Here is an 18,678-nt window from a genome sequence, read left to right as displayed (position 1 = left end):
GTTTTATTACATTTCCTTTTTTTACAAAAGTATAATGCAGATAATGCAAAGTTACAGTGTTCAAAAATATGATGTAAAAGAAAAGATGAAGAAAATAAAAAAACAATAAAATTACATAAATATATATATATATATTGGCTTTGTTTCATATTTATATGCTTTAAGAAAAAAGGGCTCAAATGTACATAGGCCATAGAAATTGGTATTTAACGTGTTTCCAAAAAATAAATAAAAACACTAACTACTGGTGACAACATTATCAGATAGAGATGAAAGTAAATTATATGAATCTGTTATTTTAACACAGTGTATTCAGAGATAAAGACAGCTGCACAGATGTAAACTCTTATTTTCTCAGAGTGTCCGTGCCTTTATTTTGAAGTGAACATCCTGTGACATCATGGCGGAGTGTGTGAGCTTTGACAGGTCTGTGGAGGTGTGGTCTCTGTCTGCAAACACTGCAGCAGTGCTGAGTCTGAAAGCTTCCAGAGCTCCAGTCCAAACACACGATTGTTCTGAAACACAGAGCCGCCGTCCGGACGTTTCTGTCGGCACGCACACTCAACACACACACACGCACACACACACTGAAAACACGTACACAAAACACACTGAGCACACACACACACACACACACACACACACACACACATGCACACAGAGTGAGCATAGTGAACACAGGGCAGACTGTTCCAGCACACAGTTAAACTGACACATTCGTGTTTCAGCCTTTTCTTGTTGGCTTCATTATGGGATGTCGTCATGGAGATCATCACATTTTAAGGGGTTTAGGAGAATGACTATTTTTTCTTTTGCAGAGGTTTCAGACTGTAAAAATATTATTTTGTCCAGAGTTTACCATTAAAGGAAAACTTCACCCACAAAAAACACTTTATATCTCTGCGTCTAATCGACACTGTACCTACAGCGTAGACTCCACGTCAACACAGACGTGCACCTCCCCAGAAATGTAACTACACGTCACAGTGACGCAGACCTCCTGTCTGTTTCTGTAAGCTAAAACCATTTCCCTCAGTGGAAACAAAGTTTTGATTTACTTTAATTTCACAGATAAGAAACAATAAATTGTGAAGACAATAAAGCCTCCACTAAAATAGCATTTTAAGCCCTGTGTGTGATTTATCCTGGCTTCATACGAGAAGAGGAAATCTCTGCTAGTCGCTAGGCTAATTTATGCAATGTAAAATGCCATAGGCTTGTGCTAATAACGTTAGCATGTTGTATTTGTGGGGAAAATGTGTCCAGATAAAGACAAGTGTTTGTCTGTGAATGCTGCGAGTTATAGTGAAGCTGATTTGTACTTGTGTTTGAAACTGTCTCTATGAAGCCATGTTTAATGTGTGTTTAATGTATGTTTAGAATCAACTAAACTTTACAGCATGTCACAGAAACCTAACATAACATAACAAACAAATGTATCTGTGGTTGGCAGATATTTATTCTGATGGTTGGTTGTTAAGTACCTGAGAAACATCAGCATGTTAGCATGTTAGCTCAGCACGGCCTCACAGTGGTCACATGTTTATCTGACTGGCTGTACACTGACTGATGGAGGTTAAAAACCAGCTCAGCATTTCATTTGAAGTGAATCTGAGTTTTGACAGGATGATATCACGTCTGTGTTTCCTTCACACTGACTGATATAATCTTAGAGATGATCTGTTGGTGCCACACAGAAACACAATGAGTCTCAGCGCTGAGCCGCAGAACGAGCCTCCTGAATTTTTGACTAAAATGCTCTCAGAGCTCTCATGAATAATTTAACCTGCAGCCTCAGTACCAGCAGAGAGGAGGAGGAGGAGGAGGAGGAGGAGGAGGAGGAGGAGGAAGAGCGGCCTGGGAGAGCCAGAAAAGGACAAAACTGGTAACTGCAGCATGACGACCTGAGTTACTAATAAATAATAACAACGTTTTCATGCCTCTGTGCCACTGAGAGCCACGACTGGAGGCTCTGTGTTTTTGGGATGTCCATCCATCCGTCCGTCCATCTGTACGTACGTCCACACATCCATAAATCCGCCTGTCCCATTCTCAGGAAGGCGATATCTCTTTTTCAAATTTGGCACAAATGTTCACTTGAAACAAAGATGGACTGATTAGAGCTTGGTGGTTAAAGGTCAAGGTCACTGTGTCCTTCCATCTGTTTCATTCTCGTGAAGGCGATACCTAAAGGACATCTTGAGGGAATTTCTCATAATTTGGCCCAAACAGCTACTTGGACTTAACAATGAATTGATTAGATTTTGGTGTTCAAAGCTCAAGGTCACTGTGACCTTGCCTGTCTCATTTTTGTGAACGTGATATCTCAAGAACGCCTTGAGGGATTTTTTTTTTTCCAAATTTGGCACAAAAGTTCACATGGAATCAACAATAAGTTGTTTTGAACTTGGTCGTTAAAGGTCAAGGTCACCATGAACTTGCATCTATCTTATTATTGTACACAGTATCTCAGGAAGACCTTGAGAGAGTTTTCTCAAATTTGACACAAACATCCAAGAATAAACTGATTGGAATTTAATAGTTGAAGGTCAAAGGTCACTGTGACCGCTTCAGTCTCATTCTTGCGAAAGTGATAGTTCATAAACACCTTGAGGAAAATTCTTCAAATTTGGCAGAAAAGTTCACTTGAAATCAACAATGAACTTATTTGATTTTGGTGGTCAAAGATCAAGGTCACTGTGACCTTACATGCCTCATTTTTGTGAATGCAATATCTAAAGGACATCTTGAGGGAATTTCTTAAAATTTGGCACAAACATCTACTTGAACTTAACAATGAACTGATTAGATTTTGGTGGTCATAGGTCAAAGGTCACTGTGACCTGTCTTGTAAATGCCATATCTGAAAAACACCTTGAGGGAATTTCTTAAGATTTGGCACAAACGTTCACTTAGAATCAACGATGAATTGATTAGAACTTTGTGGTCAAAGGTCACTGTTACCTTCCATCTCTCTCATTCTCATTGAGCAACATCCCAAGAGCATCTTGAGGGAATTTCTTAAGATTTGGCACAAACGTCCAGAATAATCTGATTTGAATTTGGTGGTCAAAGGTCATTTTGACCTCACAAAAAATGTTTCTGGCCATCATTCAATAACAAATATGTAATTATGACATAACTTGACACAAATGTCTAACAGGATAAAATAATGAAGGTCAAAAGGTCAAAGGTCAGCTCGACTGTGACATCATCATGTTTTAACGTCATATCTCAGGAACAGAAGGGGAGACATTTGGTCAGATACTGAATTGGTGACTCTAATCTCTAAACTGTGCTGATTGTATAGATCTTCTGTGTGTGAAGCATCCATGTTTTCACTGACATGGATGGAGACTGTTAAGTGCAGCTCAGCTGGTGGGCGGAGACAAACAACCAGGAGTCAGTAACTCTTATCTTTCTATTTCTGATAAAATAAAAAAGTGCTCAGATTTAATCTACAGTAAAACTTATCTCAGAATATAGTGAGTTATTTAGAAGCTGCAGCAGAAGGTTACAAACACTCGAGGAGCAGCACAGATGTGAAACATACTTGTTTTCTACTAAAGCAAGTCATTTTTTTAGCAGCTTTATTTGTCACCATGGAGACGCAGCGAGGGGCGCTTCTCACCTCCAACCACATCCTGTGGCCACAAAGTGGTTAAACACACACCAGCAGATAAACACACAACACACACTGTCACACATTGAGCAGCAGGAAGTGAAGCTGAAACCTGCAGCAGCTTCTGAACTGAAACCCGAAGATGAGACCAAATTGTCAGATTAAACTGAAGAGATCAAATCAACTGTGTCTCTGTGGTACTTCTACTCAAGTACTTCAGTACAGATCCAAAGTATTTGCTTTTTCCTGGAGTATTTCCATTTTATTATACTTCATAGTTTTACTCTTCCACATCTCAGAGGTTAATATTGTATTTGTTACTGCACTGCATTTGTCTGACAGATGACAGGTTTTCATCCCCTTTCTGCCCAATGAAAACCACGTATCTCCAGATGTGTTGGTGCCGAATGTTTGTGATAAACTGAGGGATTCTGAGTGTTCCTTCATGTGCTGAGAAAATTCTCCTCCACCTTAAGCTAAATATTAAAAAATAATCTAAAAAGGGGCTGAAATCAGATCTACTCTTTCTCTCTTTCTTTAATGCAGCAGGAATATTCAGATAGAAAAACACTGACAGCATCAAACAGTTTAATGCAACACACTTGGACTTTAAATAGCTTAAACTACGTGTTGCTGATAATACTTACAGACAATACTTTTATTTGTAGTGGAGTATTTTCTCAGTGTGGTATATTTACTGCAGTAACTGATGTGAGCACTTCTTATGTCTCTGCTGTTACCAGGTTGAAGTCAGATGTAGGTGACGGAGCCGCAGTGAAAGCCTCAGCTGCACCACAGGCGGCCACTCTCACCAAACCACAGAGGCTTTGGGGGTTTTTTCCCAGCGCTGTGGTGGAGGCAGGTTTTACAGTACACCAGTGAAATTTCTCTGACACAGGACTTCTCTTTTCTCTAACTGATCTGATTGGCTGATTAAAACTTCAAAAAACCAGAGCGTTAACGAACTGTGCCCTGAGTTCAGCCTGTCAGGCAAACACTGACATGCTGCCATATTTGATGTGACCTTGATATTTGACCTTAAAACCAAAATTTGAATATGTGCTATTTTCTAATTCTGTGTTCATAAACATCCCTCGCTGTGCTCAATACACACTGCATAGCCAAAAGTATATGGACACATGAACATTACCCCCATATGTGATATACCTAGTACTAAGACTAATAATTAAACTGTTTGCTTTGAGTACAAATAAAAAACACCAGCTGTCAAAGTCAATGTCAAGCTACTCGACCACATCTCAGTCCTAGAAATTCCCTGTCTCAAAAAGTCATTCAGTTTAGTCTGGTTGAGTTTTTTATGAGTTATGATAAAAATCCAGTGACTCAATAATTATCTATTTATGTATTATGTCCCTCTGAAACACAAAGCTGTCACCGCCCTATTCCCTCTCGTCCTCCTCCCTCGTACTTCCTGTAACTAGGTGCTTCACCACAAATAACCACACTGTAATCTAACAAGTTTCCAGGGGCCTCATTTATAAAGCTTGCTTACGCACAAAACGGGGCTTGAAAGTGGCGTACGCCACTTACCACGCAAAGGTTGTGATTTATAAAAATAAATTTGGCGGGAGAATGTGCGCACCTGTAAGCAAACTCTGAGTCATGCGTGCGTACATTTTGGAGACACTGGGAAGTGGCGACGCAGACGGCGAGGTGGAGAAGTGGAGTCAGATTTTTATTGATGTCTCACACAAATTTAATGTCACGCTATATCCACCTTAGATCCACGTTATCATTGAAATTAAATCCAGCAGCCTTATTTTGCGCTTGGAGTGAGTGATAATTGTTTCATAAAAACGTTGTAAAACAAACTCAAATCCTGAATTGAAATTCTTTCTAAATCAGATTTAATCCGCACTGCCTCTAACGTCTCATTGTCCACTCTGTGAGCGCAGGAGGGGGAGAGGACGGCACGACTGTATGGAATATATTTATTTATTTAGCTAAATATTTCCAGTGCATTTATCATGTCTCGAAATACAGCCATTAAGCACAACCGTTACAGTCATTTCATCAGCCCTACTTAGACATGTGCTGTTCATGACAAAACCGGCATGAAGAAACGTGTTCGCCTGTTACAGTTTCATCTTTGAATTGTATTTCAAATTACACGTTGTATTTTGGGACAGGGATACCACTGGTTCATGCTGTAATTCAGGCCGGGAGTCTGATCAGACTAATTGCCATAAACATATAAATACCCTCATGCGTAATTGCGCAAGATGGCACTGGCACATCCTCCTTTTTGCCTCCACCTTTAATAAATGTGATTCTTTATGTCGCACATCAATGTCAAACATCCTCAAATTTAAAAGCAACACATTAACTACATGTTGGTAAAGGAGTAGAAATATTTGGTCTACCTTTAGATCAGACCACTTTTTTTTTTTCTCTGTCACTGTCCGTGCAGTCCCACAGACACAGCTGACAGCATCAGCAGCGTTGATGTGTTGCCACTTTTTTTCGCTTTCTTTTATTAGTGATCCCGCTGCTGTGGCCACCAAATAAAATCTTTCTTCAGTCCTCCACCTCCCGTTAAAGGGTCTCGAGCTCAGTCTCGGAGAAATTCCGTTTTTTGGTTCGTTTCTCACACCTGTCGCCGTGACTCACAACGAGAGAACACTCGCATGCCGTCTTATTTATATGCAGATCGCATTCACGAGGTGATTTGCATGACCATTTATGGTTGAACTAGGGCGTGTAGAGGGCGGAATATGAGGCGGATCTGGGCGCGCACAACTCCAGGAGGTCTGTGATTTATAAAGAGAACATTGCGTGCAAGTGTGCGTGCGCACGGTTTTATAAATCAGATTATCGCCATTTTCAGCTTTTGGGCGCACATCAACTTTTAGTATGAATCCTAAGCACTCTTTTATAAATGAGGCCCCAGATCTTTTATTTCCACTAACAGGAGCGACACGTCTCACTCAGCTCTCAGTGACTTTTTGACCTTCTAATGACAAATGTTGATAATAGGCTCAGGCTCAGGGGGCCTGCTGACCCCCGGGGCCCCACTGCCTCAGCCTGGTCGGCCTTGTCAGTCATCCATCCATGTAAATATCATTGTTTGCATTAAAATTTCCTTTCATTGAACAAAGAGGCCCAAACCAGGAACAACAGAGCCAGAACAAGAGTAAAGACTGTGAGCACTACGGTTCAGTCGACCTGTGGCTCCCCCTACTGGACGACATGAAGACACACAGCAGCTGGAACAATCAGGACAGACTGTGTGAGCTGGTAGCAACTATAAAGACCTGTTCCCACCACTGATGGATCAGCTGATTGATGGAAGGGAGTCAGCTGATAGATCACATGATTCCTTTCTCATTCAGGGCGCCCTATTTAAACTGCTCTGGGCTGCCTACTGTTGCTGCTTCCTCTGCAAGCTGCTCTGCAACCTGCCTCCACCCCAGCTCCTCCTTTTCATATTGTGTCTGACTTATCAATGTCATTTCTGTTTGTCATTGATGCTGCTCTGTTCTGTTCCCGGGGGTCTTTGCCGCTGCTCTCCCTGCCTTAGGCTTTACATGTAGGCACATGGAAGGGCAGAGAGGAGTGCTCTCTCCAGTTCAGACTAAAGATTCGTGACGAGACAAAACAGTTTTAGAACGTTGCAGAGAAAAGTGTCAGCAGTGTGAAATGGCCGGTCTGAGCTTGACTCAAGCCGGCTGATGGTGTCACCTGACACTCAGCTGGTCAAATGGCCGGCAGCTGGTTTAAAAGCACGTCACCTGTTTCAACAGCCAATCAGCTTGTAGTGAAGTCAGCTGGTCAAGTCAAAATGACTGCAGACGGTGTGTTGGCTTGCTGCAGCAGGTGCTCCGTCCCCGTTGCTCACTGTATGTGCTTATGCCCCGCCCAAACACACACACATTCTCATTGACTGATGAANCCGTCTCATGGCGGTCACTTCCTGTCAACGTTACAGATCAGAAGCACAGAGAGTTGTTGACTAGAGATGATACGCCGTCTCATGGTGGTCACTTCCTGTGAACTGGCAGCTTTTTACAATGTTACAGAACGGAGTGCCGACAGTAGCAGCCTGTTTCAACATATCTTGTTGTGAATCTTTGGTCTGAACTAGACTTTAGGGTTTCCTCGTAGGCGCATGGAAGGGCAAAGAGGCCCTAGAACAGAGTCATACCACCAAATATAATACTACATATGGAAATAAAGTTTTTTTTTTGACTGAAGTGGTCCTGACTGAAATAACACCTTTATCTTTAACTGCCATTCAACACACATTTTAAACCATAAAGCACCGCTCCTCCTGTTTTTTCCAATGAATCAGCTGTCAAACAAATTAAACAGCCGGCCTTATTAATACTTTTTCATTTAAACATCATAGAACAGCATCAGAGGCGGGCCTTTCTTTGTTGCTCCTGAGAAATAAAGAACAAAGGATACATGAATACAAAAAGCAGCTGTTTCTGCTTAAGGTCAGTATAATATGGTAATACAACTTTTTAATTTCATTTTCTCATTTAATTTGGGGAAGGAACAGGATTACAACACAAACAAGACTGAATGTTTTTCTACAAGACTCCACATACTCCACAAATGAATATCTGCAAACAGTCTTATGTGGCAATTATCCAGGAGTCTGTATTGGGGGCTGATTTCCTTTCTTGGAGTCATGTCCTTTCGTTTAGGAAAGTTTCCTGTGCTGGTAAACCTGTTTTATGGCGGGTAATCTCCTTTACAAGTGCAGCTTGTGGGTGCAAACTGGGGTCAGAGTTTCAGTCTGGTATAAAAGTCTGTACACTCTGAAGGTTGGCAGAGAACACTTGGGTCTTCTCTCCATGCTACATTCATTTAAGAGACTTGATTCCTCACACCGAGTCTGTCACTTCTTCAGAGACGAGAATTTCCCTCACATCTTATACAAGAAGAAAAACACACACACACAGAGGTGATGCATCAACATCTTTGTCTCAGGTCTACACAACATACAACCAGGTCTTTATGCCCCACACCTACAGTACTGCAGTAAAGACATAAATACATTTAAAATAAATATATTTTTCATACCTCACTCACGACTGAATGTTCACAGGAGAGTAGACGACACCTGAAATAACAAGCAGCATCGTTTTAGCAAGCAAGACACTTGTGAATGAATTAAAGTGATTTATAATGAGGCTGAAACTTGTTATTTAGCAACTGATTATTTTCACCTTGAAAATACTCAATTCATCATTTGAACACCGTCCACCATCTTTGCTAGGAGAGTATGACTGAACTCACCTGGCTCCTCCTCCTGCTGCTGCTGTGAGGAGCTTCTCAAACTCTTATGTTGAGCTGCAAAGAAAAAAAACTCTTATTAGAATGAAGCAGCTGCTTTGTGTAGATTATTTATTTCACTTTGCAATTCAAATGAGTGTCATCTGTTCTCCGGGAGGGAGGAGGCTGAAGGACAAAACCTGAGGACGTCCAAAAACAAGACCTGATGTTGCTTCTTTTCCCGTCAGCTCACACATGAGACTTGAACGTGTTCACAGCAGCAAACCATGAATCATGTTTTGTTGACGCAGAAAAAATAAAGTTTAATACAGTTTGAATTTGCTTCAGCCCGGCAGCTCAGTCATGTTTACCTGTCCCTGTGAAGACGCGTGTGATTTACACTGCATGCTGACATTGTACGTTTTTGCAAACCATGAATACTTCACATTTGTATTTTGCGGCATCATATCAGTGTTTCTAAAGTGACGTATATAAGCTGACTTTGTCATCAGGACGTGGAGGGGATGGTTGATGGTGTGACACCTACTGCATGTGTTAGGGTTTCAGCTTTGCCTCTCCCTTGTGTCTCATGTTTGTCTTCAGTCGGTCTCTGTGTTTGCCTCCTGGTTCCCTCCTCCTGCCGAGCTGAGTGCCAGCAGCTGCTGAACCTGCACACCTGAACCTCATCTGCAATCAAACCACTGCTGTATATAAACCGGCTCAGACCTCCAGACTCTGTTGTTCAGTCTCCTCTGCAGTTTTTTTGACACTTTGTCTTATTGTACTTTTTGGGACATGAGTTCACACTCTGCTCTGTGTCTCAGGTTCACCACACCAGCCTCAAGCATAAGCAGCCACGTCCAGCCTCATTCTCGTCCTCTGCCTCAGGATTTAGACTGCTCCTCCTTCAGCTAATCTGCCTGCTCTGCTTCATTATTCCCTGCTCACCTCCACCGTCATTTCATTCAAGCCTTCAGCTCCACCTCTTCAAACTACAATAAACTGCCTTTAACACAGTTTCCTGGTTGTGTTTGCATTTTGGCTCCTAAGCTGATCTGTCATAACAGAATGCAAAGTGCCTGCCAAGCTGCAGACCACTGTTCAACACCAACAAACAACACAGTTGTTTTTTGTTTGTGAGTCATTGCTGTGTCTCCAGCTGCTTTTTATCCCCAAACGTGGATGTTTATCAGTGACCTGTTGCTTTTTGTTTTCAGCCGGGATCTTGGCATGAAAAGCAGTTGTTTTTTTGCGAGACATCGCTGTGTCTTAGGCAACGACTGTGCCCTGAAGATCAGGTACATTACACATTAACCCTAGCGTTATTGAAACGTACATAAAGGTTTGCAGAAACATGAAATGCCAACATTTATCCTGGTGCTTTGGTTGCATGCACAGAACCAGAACCTTGACACTGGACCATCACAGTCATCATTCATGTTAACGACGTTCTGCACTTTTACTGGGTCCATGTCATTGGTTCGACATCCCATTAGTCCGACTGTCCGCGGTGCTGAATGGCTCGCGGCAGGCGTATGGTGCGCCGCGACCGGCTTGAGGTGAAGCAGGCTCACGGCTTATGTGTTTGTCACTTTCTTTTTCATTTTAACCCACACCATGATCTTTTCCTGACCCTAACCAAGTGGTTTTTGTGCCTAAACCTAACCAGACCTTAACCACAGGGCATCATGATGATTTCGGAACAACAGGACTTCAGAACAATGGGTTTAATATGGTCGGAACAATGGGATGTCGAACCAATGGGCAGTTCCCCTTTTATTGCTGTAACATGAGAAAACATGTTTTGTGGAAAGAGTTCAGATCAGATAGTATCAACTATGACCAGAATTTTATTCTTGAATTTAAGAATCTTCAAATGATTGCATAAGAACAACGTTTGTGTGAGCCTCCTCCATCATTTTGAGAGTGGTGTGTTCTGCACGGACATCCAGAACCACTGCAGTTGTTTTCAGTTAAACTTTAAATAACTGCCCAACAGGAAGCGTGTTCATAAAAGACAGTAAAATCTTTTTCAAACTCATTTCAGTGACGATAATAAAACCAACAGAACATTTCAAAACTACAATCAGCAAAGATAAATCTGTAGGATGGAGGATCTCTCAAAATACTCATCAGTTCAGGAGTCACTTTAATAACTTCCTCCTCACATATTAAATATTTATGAGTTAGCAGGACTCACAGGAAGTGGAGTGGGTCATACTGACAGCAGAGTAAACCAGCTGAAGCTCAACGTTGGACTCGTGCAGGCGATGTTTCTTCACTTCAGATAAAACATGAGAAAACAGACACAAGAGCCAATGTTAACCGTTTGTTTGTTTGTTTGTTTGTTTGTGTTGTTGAAGAAATGAAGACATGATGAATCTGGTCTTTTCAGAATAATGTGACATTTCTGAAGTTTGTATGAGATTGGAGAGAAAGTACGGAAGCTGAGAACAACCGTACTGAATCTGTTTTTACGTCTGGAACCTCCCGTCTACAACGGGCTTGAGACACGTCCTCGTGGTCATGAGTATTCATCGGCTCCGGCTCCAGTCGGCAGTGATGGAAATACACTGCTCAGGTGATTGCAGTAATTTTAACCTATACACATCAGAGTCCTGCGCTGGGTCAGGTACCCGACAGATAACCTGTAAAAAACTGTGTAATGCCTGAAAAAAAATCTGGTGTTATCTAGTGATAACAGGTTGATCATATCAGGAGACAGGGGATGTTTTTTCAAGATAACAAAATAATTAACTCGTGATCTCGAGGTGGCGGCATTATGAAACATAGGTGCAGGCACAGCTGTGCTCAGCTTCCATAGAAAAGTTTAGTTTCAAACAAGTCTTTTAATGTGACTGAAACATTGTGTTTTGTAGAAGAAATATATAAAATACTTAGGTTTGGATGGTGGAATATACACAGTGGTTTGTCAGATTCTTCCACCGTGTCGGAGGAGGTAGTGAAAGGAAAAACAAAAGCACCTGTTCCTCGTTTTAAAGGTTTGAGGCTGTGAAAGTTTCACAGTTCTGACTGAAGCAGGTTGACTTCACTTACCTGCAGTCGTGTTTTCATAAACAGGAGGCGACTCGACACGAGCTGCAGATAAAGGGAAAAATAATTTGATGACTGTGGTAGAAATATTTGTTAGACATTTATTAGAGACTCTGCATGCTGTATATGAGGAGGTGCAGGGTGTGTGGAGGTTTAGACAAAGACCTTGATGGTAAATAGTCTGGACTGACAGTTACACTACGTTTTGCCTCCACCCTGGTGACTCTTGATGACAGGGGACAGACTGTATAAAGCTGACTGAATATAATGTGACTCTAAGTTTTGGTTTGTCTGTGTCCATGTCCATACTGCACCAGGATCTTCTCTGACATCAGACTTGTTTTGTAATAAAGTAACATTTAAGTAAAGACAACTGAGGCTCATCAATTTATTCCTTTATTCATCTAAGTGAAGACTGACCTGAAATACAAGTTTTCCCAACACGTTCTCACCCCGGCCTCGTCACATAGAGCCACAATCTCAGTAGAATACAACCGCTTTTCGTGGTAGCCTACTACACCTGCCGGGAAAAGAGCAATGGGTTGCTACAAAACACATTGCTGGAACGAGAGTGACGGGTCACTAATGCCAACTCATCCTCATTGTGACCTCGTCACATGTCCACGTTTGGTCATGGACTTTCCACGTCCACATGACGTCCAAGGTACCCTGGGTGTGTTGGTTGTTGACGTTCTGGGACGCCGTGTCAACTTCAGCCTGTTACATGCATTGTCTGTTTTCAAAATACACTTCTGTTTTCACAGGAAATGTACAGTTTGCATACAGTCTCTTTCAAAATAAAAGCACTGTGTCAGTACAACACCACCAACTGATGTTTTTTTCCTTCAACAACACACACATGGTTGGGTTTAGTAAAAAAGAACAGGGTTTGGCTTTACAATCTTACAGGAAGTGAACACCGGCCTCCAGGGTAAAAGTCGGAGGTTGTTGGCACTGTGTCAGTGCCAGAGAAAGGTCTGGAATCACTGATTATCTTTCAGCTATGGCGGAAAGAAAGCTCCGGCTTGTTTGTTTCTTTAAACCAATCACAGTCACGTTGGGCGGAGCTAAGCCCAGGAGGCAGCGATGGTGCTCTTGCAGTACAGTGTCAGGGTTAAACTTGCGTTGGTGGAACATCTGGATGTGGGGAGGCGAGCACTGTCATTAAAATGGCTCCGCAAACGATCGTTTGTCACGGTGTGATTCAACTTTTACTGATACCAAAGACGAACATAATTTGATCATCGAGCCCTCGAGGTGAAGCCTCACGATACTTCAGCTCTGGAGAAGCCGTTACAGTTTTTCTCAGTCGCTTTGGTACATTTCTCAGATCAGAATTGAAATTCTCAAAACTACTTGTTCAATCTTCACATCATTGTGTCACTTGTGCACATCAAAAAAGCAGTTTCTCATTTCTTTGAACAATTTGCAAATGCTTTGGTACATCCATGCAAATAATTATGTACAATTCTCTGCTGTTTCCTACATTATCAATTATGTCATGTTGATCAAAATGTATTATAATGGGTCTCTGTTGAATAGTCTCACCCCCCACAACATGTAGGCATTAGTTCATCGCATAAGTCTTTACATGCAAAATGCTTTCTATACATTTCCGTGAGATTTTTTTTCTAAATCTCTCCTGAATTGGAAAATTGCTCCCAGGTGAATCTTGACTTTCTCTAACGAAGGGAAATGTGTGAAGCATTAGATCAACCAATGACCAACCAGTTTTCTGAAATAGCTCAAAGGTTCATCTCATGAACCATCAACTGGCAAGTATATGTGGATTACTGTTAATTTATTATGCTGATCTGTTCTGTACGACATCTATTGCACGTCTGTCCGTCCTGGAAGAGGGATCCCTCCTCAGTTGGTCTTCCTGAGGTTTCTACTGTTTTTTCCCCGTTAAAGGGTTTTTTGGGGAGTTTTTCCTGATCAGCTGTGAGGGTCATAAGGACAGAGGGATGTCGTATGCTGTAAAGCCCTGTGAGGCAAATTGTGATTTGTGATATTGGGCTTTATAAATAAAATTGATTGATATATATATAGCCGGAGCACAACACAATGTTACAATGTCTGACAATGGAAGGACAAGGAATTGGACGGTGTCAACAGCCAGAGAGAAGAAGAAGAGGAAGAGGAGTGAGGCTGCGTGGTGGAGGAGTTTTTTTCTTTGTGCTCTGCAATGCTGTCTTTTCCTTTCTGTGTCGCAATGACATGGTCTGTGAACAAATTACAGTACAAACAGTAAAAGCGTAAATGTGAATCTTGTCCAGTCTATTGCAATCAATCTCCCACATACACTAAGGTGTAATTTACAATTTACAATAATTGTCATCAAAACTTTAGCCATAGTTTACATCAGAACATCGCTCCAGAGCACACTGTTATATTGACAACATGACTAAGCAATTTGACTGTCTTATCCGTACACAATCATACAAGGACTTGTCATTCTGATGGCACTGACATGTTCATTGACACAGATATTTACTTTTGAGAGACGAACTAAGGATTTTGAGCAAGAGACTGGCTTTTGCAGGTAATCCACAGTGTTTTGCTATTTGTACGAATTGTTTTGAGAAATGCACTTACTGTTTTGCAAATGTCGAGGATGATTCGAGAAATGTAGCAAAGCGACTGAGAAAAACTGTAATACCACACAGCAGAACGTCATTACGACGATATCACAGACGCTCATGTGAAGTGGAACAAATCGGTACATCTGTGACGTCACCGGCTCATCAAATCAACAGATCAACAAGTTACGCCAAGTCAGCACGTGTGTGTATGGACTCACAGTCTTAAAACCGTAGCTGCTGCCAAAGAGGACAAAACTAAGATCTTTGAGATTATAACAGCTCACCTCTGTTCCTCCTGCAGACGACGAATCCTGCACACAGCAGCAGCAGCAGCACGACGAGGCCACACACAGTCAGAGCTGTTATCATCAGAGTATAACTGGCTGGATACCTCCGCTCTGCTCCACCCACCATGTTCTCCACCCTGCAGGTGAACACATCCTCCTCCAGGTACGGCACGGTGCTGACCAGCTGGTACGGGCTGACCGTAGAGGTCTGGACCTGGTCCTTCAACAGGCCCCTGGAGGCTGACAGCCAGGTGACGGTGGGCAGTGGGTGGCCCTCCACCTCACAGCGCAGCCTGCGGGAGGCGCTGTCTGAGCCGGAGTGTGACTCCACCACAGAGAGGTTCAGGATCTGGGGTTTAACTGTGAAGAAAATATAATGGACAGAAGCTGAGACCAAAAGTATTATTTCTCTCTCTTTAAATGATGCAGGCTGTCACAGACCAGAGGTGATCCAGAAGCTCTGACACCATCAGACCTCACCTGTCACATAAAGCTGTGTCCCCTTTTGAAAGGAATTCCTCCAACCGTCCAGCTCCACCCTGCAGAAGTACGTCCCATTATCACTCAGATGGACCCTCCTGATGAGGAGGGACAGCTCCCCCCGTCGAGGATCTCCCAGCAGGGAATGTTTTAACTCAGGAACCGAGCAGAGTCCCTCCGTGGAGTCATTCTTAACTGTACAGATGATGAACGGAGGAGTGTTTGATTCTCTCGCGAGCCATTTGACAGCGATCTTCCCTGAGTAGTCCTGTTGTCTGGAATGAGTGAAGGAGCAGCTGAGGATGGCGTCTTCTCCTCTGGGGACGAAGACCACCGGAGAAACCGTCATGTCCCCAGAGACTGAAAGAGACCCTGAAGAGATTATAACAGGATGAGTTGGTTTGGTTTTGGTTCCCTGATGATGATACCAAAGAGCGATGGCCTGGGTCCATTTTACAGATCTATGACAGAACTAAATAATGTCTTGGACCAACCTCCTACCGTTCCTGTAAAATTCACCAAAAACACCCATCCAGGGCACCCAAAGTAACCTGAAAGCTGTTCCTGTTCCTTTGTTGTACATATACATGCATGCTCTCATTTGAAATGTAACGCACCCCAACAGTCAGAGTCACTGTAGCCGTGCCTCAATTCAGGGCAGCAGCCAATTGCGTTATATTGGCGCGACCAAGGCCGTCCCATTTCGAAGGCTCCTTCAAATGCAACCAAGAAATGCAGCCTTCTTTCTCAGAATTTGGAGGATGCAACAGATGATCCTTCATAGCCCAGCCTATCCCAAGATGCACTGCAAACCGGTGACGATTGGGTTGTTTTTATTATGGCGTCTGACACACCACCGGCAGCAGTGGCGGCAGATTACACTTTTAAATGTAAATACTGGGTTTCAACTCACTCGAATAGCTAAGGATAAAAATGTTATGAAACACAAGAGGCCGTCAAACCTAAAGGTTTTGTTCAGATAACAGACTAACAACGTTGCGAGTTATCTTCTCTTGTCAAGCGCAGGTGGTTGCCAGGTAACAGGAACGTCAACAAGTCGGGCGAGAACAACTGGTGGTGCAACCAGAAACTCCTCCGCACACCAGATTTCAGAGACCGCTTGGTTTGGCTGATGCGGTCTTCAAAGGACGCGTCCGACGTAGACTGCTTTTCTCATCTAGATATACTGTAAGTTTCAACACACTGTAAAAAAAGTTTTGCTTTAGTTTTGTTCTGTTTTTTATCTCTGCCTGAATATTTTTTTTAAAAAAAGATGCTGCAGATGACAATACGATCATATCATGAAGAAATAGATTATTTAAAGAAATAGATGCCATTTCCTGCATTCTGGTGCATTCTAACAGGTTTACTGTAAATAACTTGAGTTTTATTAAAGGAAAGAGACTATGACAACAAAATAGATAGATAGATAGATAGATAGATAGATAGATAGATAGATAGATAGATAGACAGACAGATAGACTCCATGAGCCAGAGGCCAAATTTGGCAATATTGTCGATCTGCGGCAGATGGAGATGAACTGCGCCTCGTCTGGAAAGTAGACGAGAGCAGGCGGCTGCAGCAGGAGGTGGTGACAAAAAGCTTCTGTCAGGTCGGACAGTTTCCAGCAGCCTTCAGTCTGTACAGGAAGTCATAGAAACACCTACATCATGTCCGATGCAATGTCTGAGTTCTCTTCACATATGCTCAAAAATGCAGAGTCACTGCTCTGAGTCTTTTTACAGGGCTGAAAAAGACCAAGTGTGAAAACGCCCTTAGAAGTAGCGGGAATCTTTAAAATCCTCTTTGTTATACTGACCTACTGTTTAACTTGATTTAAAGGTTCTGTGTTAGATTTAGGGTCATTAATTAGCATCGAGTAAAGAGGATTGCAGATTACAACCAGCTGAAACTTCAACTGATTAGAATTCCTTCAGAGTTCATTGTTCAGGAGCTGAATGATCCACAGAGGTCTCTTCCTCTCAGAAACAAACACACCAGCTGATTTAAACCAGGAAAAACACTGAACGAAGACGTTTCACGTGACAGATCAGTGTTTTTACAAGGCTGTTCGTCGCAGATGGGCTTCTACTACAATGCCCGACGTGAAAACGTGAATGTCTCTATCTAGAGCCAGTGTTTGGTTTGTCTGTTTTGGGCTACTGTAGAAACATGACGGTGAACATCTCCAGAAACAAGAACCTGCTCCCTATGTCGATATAAACGACTCATGCTAAGGTAACAGAAACACAACAATTCTTATTTTCAGGTGATTATAAACTAAAGAAAACATACTTATTATATTATATTCCATTTCTGCCAATACATCCCCCCTACGTCATTCACACTGGAGCTTTAACCAAGTAGACTGTCTTTTTCTCTCTTGACCAACAAATGAGTAAAGGTCGTATCATCAACGTCCGACCTGAACAAAGAAGAAAGAATCTTACCTGTGATGATCACCAACAGAATAAGACAGAAGGTCTGCTGCCACATCCTCAGGCCGCTCACACACAACTTCAAATAATGAGAAAAACTGAACCTCCAAGCTAAAACAGTGAATTCAGGAAGTCTTGTGAGATGTGTCATTTGAAACAGAACACTTCCTGTTGAAGTTATAGACAAGAGGTCGCTCGGAGGCCACAGCGCAAGGCTGCATCATCAGCTCAACGTACTTTTATTGGATCCTACATGTATCTTATTAGGTTTTCTGTGTTTGATGTTTGAATACGTGTGTTTTATGTTTCAGTTACATTCATTAAAAATTATGAGAATTATTGATTATTTTCTCCTCACCATTCACACAGAATGACACAAGCATCATGGGGACTCGTTTGACTGACATACGCTGCTCAAAAACATTAAGGGAACATTTAAATCACACATCAGATGTTGATGAACGAATACTCCTGGTTGAAAATCTTTACTGGTATACACTGTATAATTTGCTGAGAACAAAATGGCGTTCGTTCAGTGGAAACCAAAATCATCAACACGCTGAGGGCTGGATTCAAAATGACACCTGAAATCAAAGTAAACATTGAAATCACAGGATGTGTACGACCCCCACCTGCCTGTATGACCTCCTGACAACGTCTGGGCTCCTGATGAGTTGGACGATGGTGTCCTGGGGGATCTCCTCCCAGACCTGGATGTCAGATGCACCGATAAATAACGTCCCATAGGTGCTCAGTTGAATTTAGGTCAGGGGAAGAAGAGGGCCAGTCAATGGCATCAATGCCTTCATCATCCAGGAACTGCCTACACACTCTGGACACATGAGGCCGGGTCCTGCACCAGGAGGAACCCAGGGCCCTTTGCGCCAGGAGGAACCCAGGGCCCTCTGCACCAGGAGGAACCCAGGGCCCTCTGCGCCAGGAGGAACCCAGGGCCCTCTGCACCAGG

General features: G+C 42.5%; 1 protein-coding gene across 3 annotated transcripts; it reads right to left on the bottom strand.

Moving 5' to 3' along the window:
* Positions 1–323: 323 nt before the first annotated feature.
* On the bottom strand, positions 324–17,843 carry LOC126391518 (sialic acid-binding Ig-like lectin 15). Of its 3 annotated transcripts, none has more exons than XM_050046365.1 (8): positions 17,724–17,843; positions 15,273–15,644; positions 14,790–15,152; positions 11,924–11,965; positions 11,067–11,147; positions 8,891–8,944; positions 8,675–8,714; positions 324–611 (listed from the first exon to the last, which is right to left on the bottom strand). In XM_050046365.1, the coding sequence occupies exons 1-7, from the start codon at positions 17,767–17,769 to the stop codon at positions 8,680–8,682; spliced, it is 993 nt and encodes a 330-aa protein (XP_049902322.1). In that variant the 5' UTR covers positions 17,770–17,843; the 3' UTR covers positions 324–611; positions 8,675–8,679. The 3 variants fall into 3 exon arrangements, with proteins under 3 accessions (XP_049902322.1, XP_049902320.1, XP_049902321.1); XM_050046363.1 differs by lacking the exon at positions 324–611 and adding an exon at positions 8,107–8,522 and having other exon boundaries at positions 8,684–8,714; XM_050046364.1 differs by lacking the exon at positions 324–611 and adding an exon at positions 8,110–8,522.
* Positions 17,844–18,678: the final 835 nt, after the last annotated feature.

The sequence above is a fragment of the Epinephelus moara genome, chromosome 6 (genome assembly GCF_006386435.1).
Source record: "Epinephelus moara isolate mb chromosome 6, YSFRI_EMoa_1.0, whole genome shotgun sequence".
NCBI classification, from domain to species: domain Eukaryota; kingdom Metazoa; phylum Chordata; class Actinopteri; order Perciformes; family Serranidae; genus Epinephelus; species Epinephelus moara.
This window is presented reverse-complemented; position numbering and strand designations above follow the sequence as displayed.

What these genes read in the sequence shown, in the direction of transcription:
- LOC126391518 (XM_050046363.1), bottom strand. Translation starts at nt 17,769, where the DNA reads ATGTGGCAGCAGACCTTCTGTCTTATTCTGTTGGTGATCATCACAG. An exon ending in GACACAGCTTTATGTGACAG is followed by an intron (nt 15,153 to 15,272) that starts GTGAGGTCTGAT and finishes TTTTCTTCACAG; the next exon opens with TTAAACCCCAGATCCTGAAC. An exon ending in TTATGAAAACACGACTGCAG is followed by an intron (nt 11,148 to 11,923) that starts GTAAGTGAAGTC and finishes TTTTATCTGAAG; the next exon opens with TGAAGAAACATCGCCTGCAC.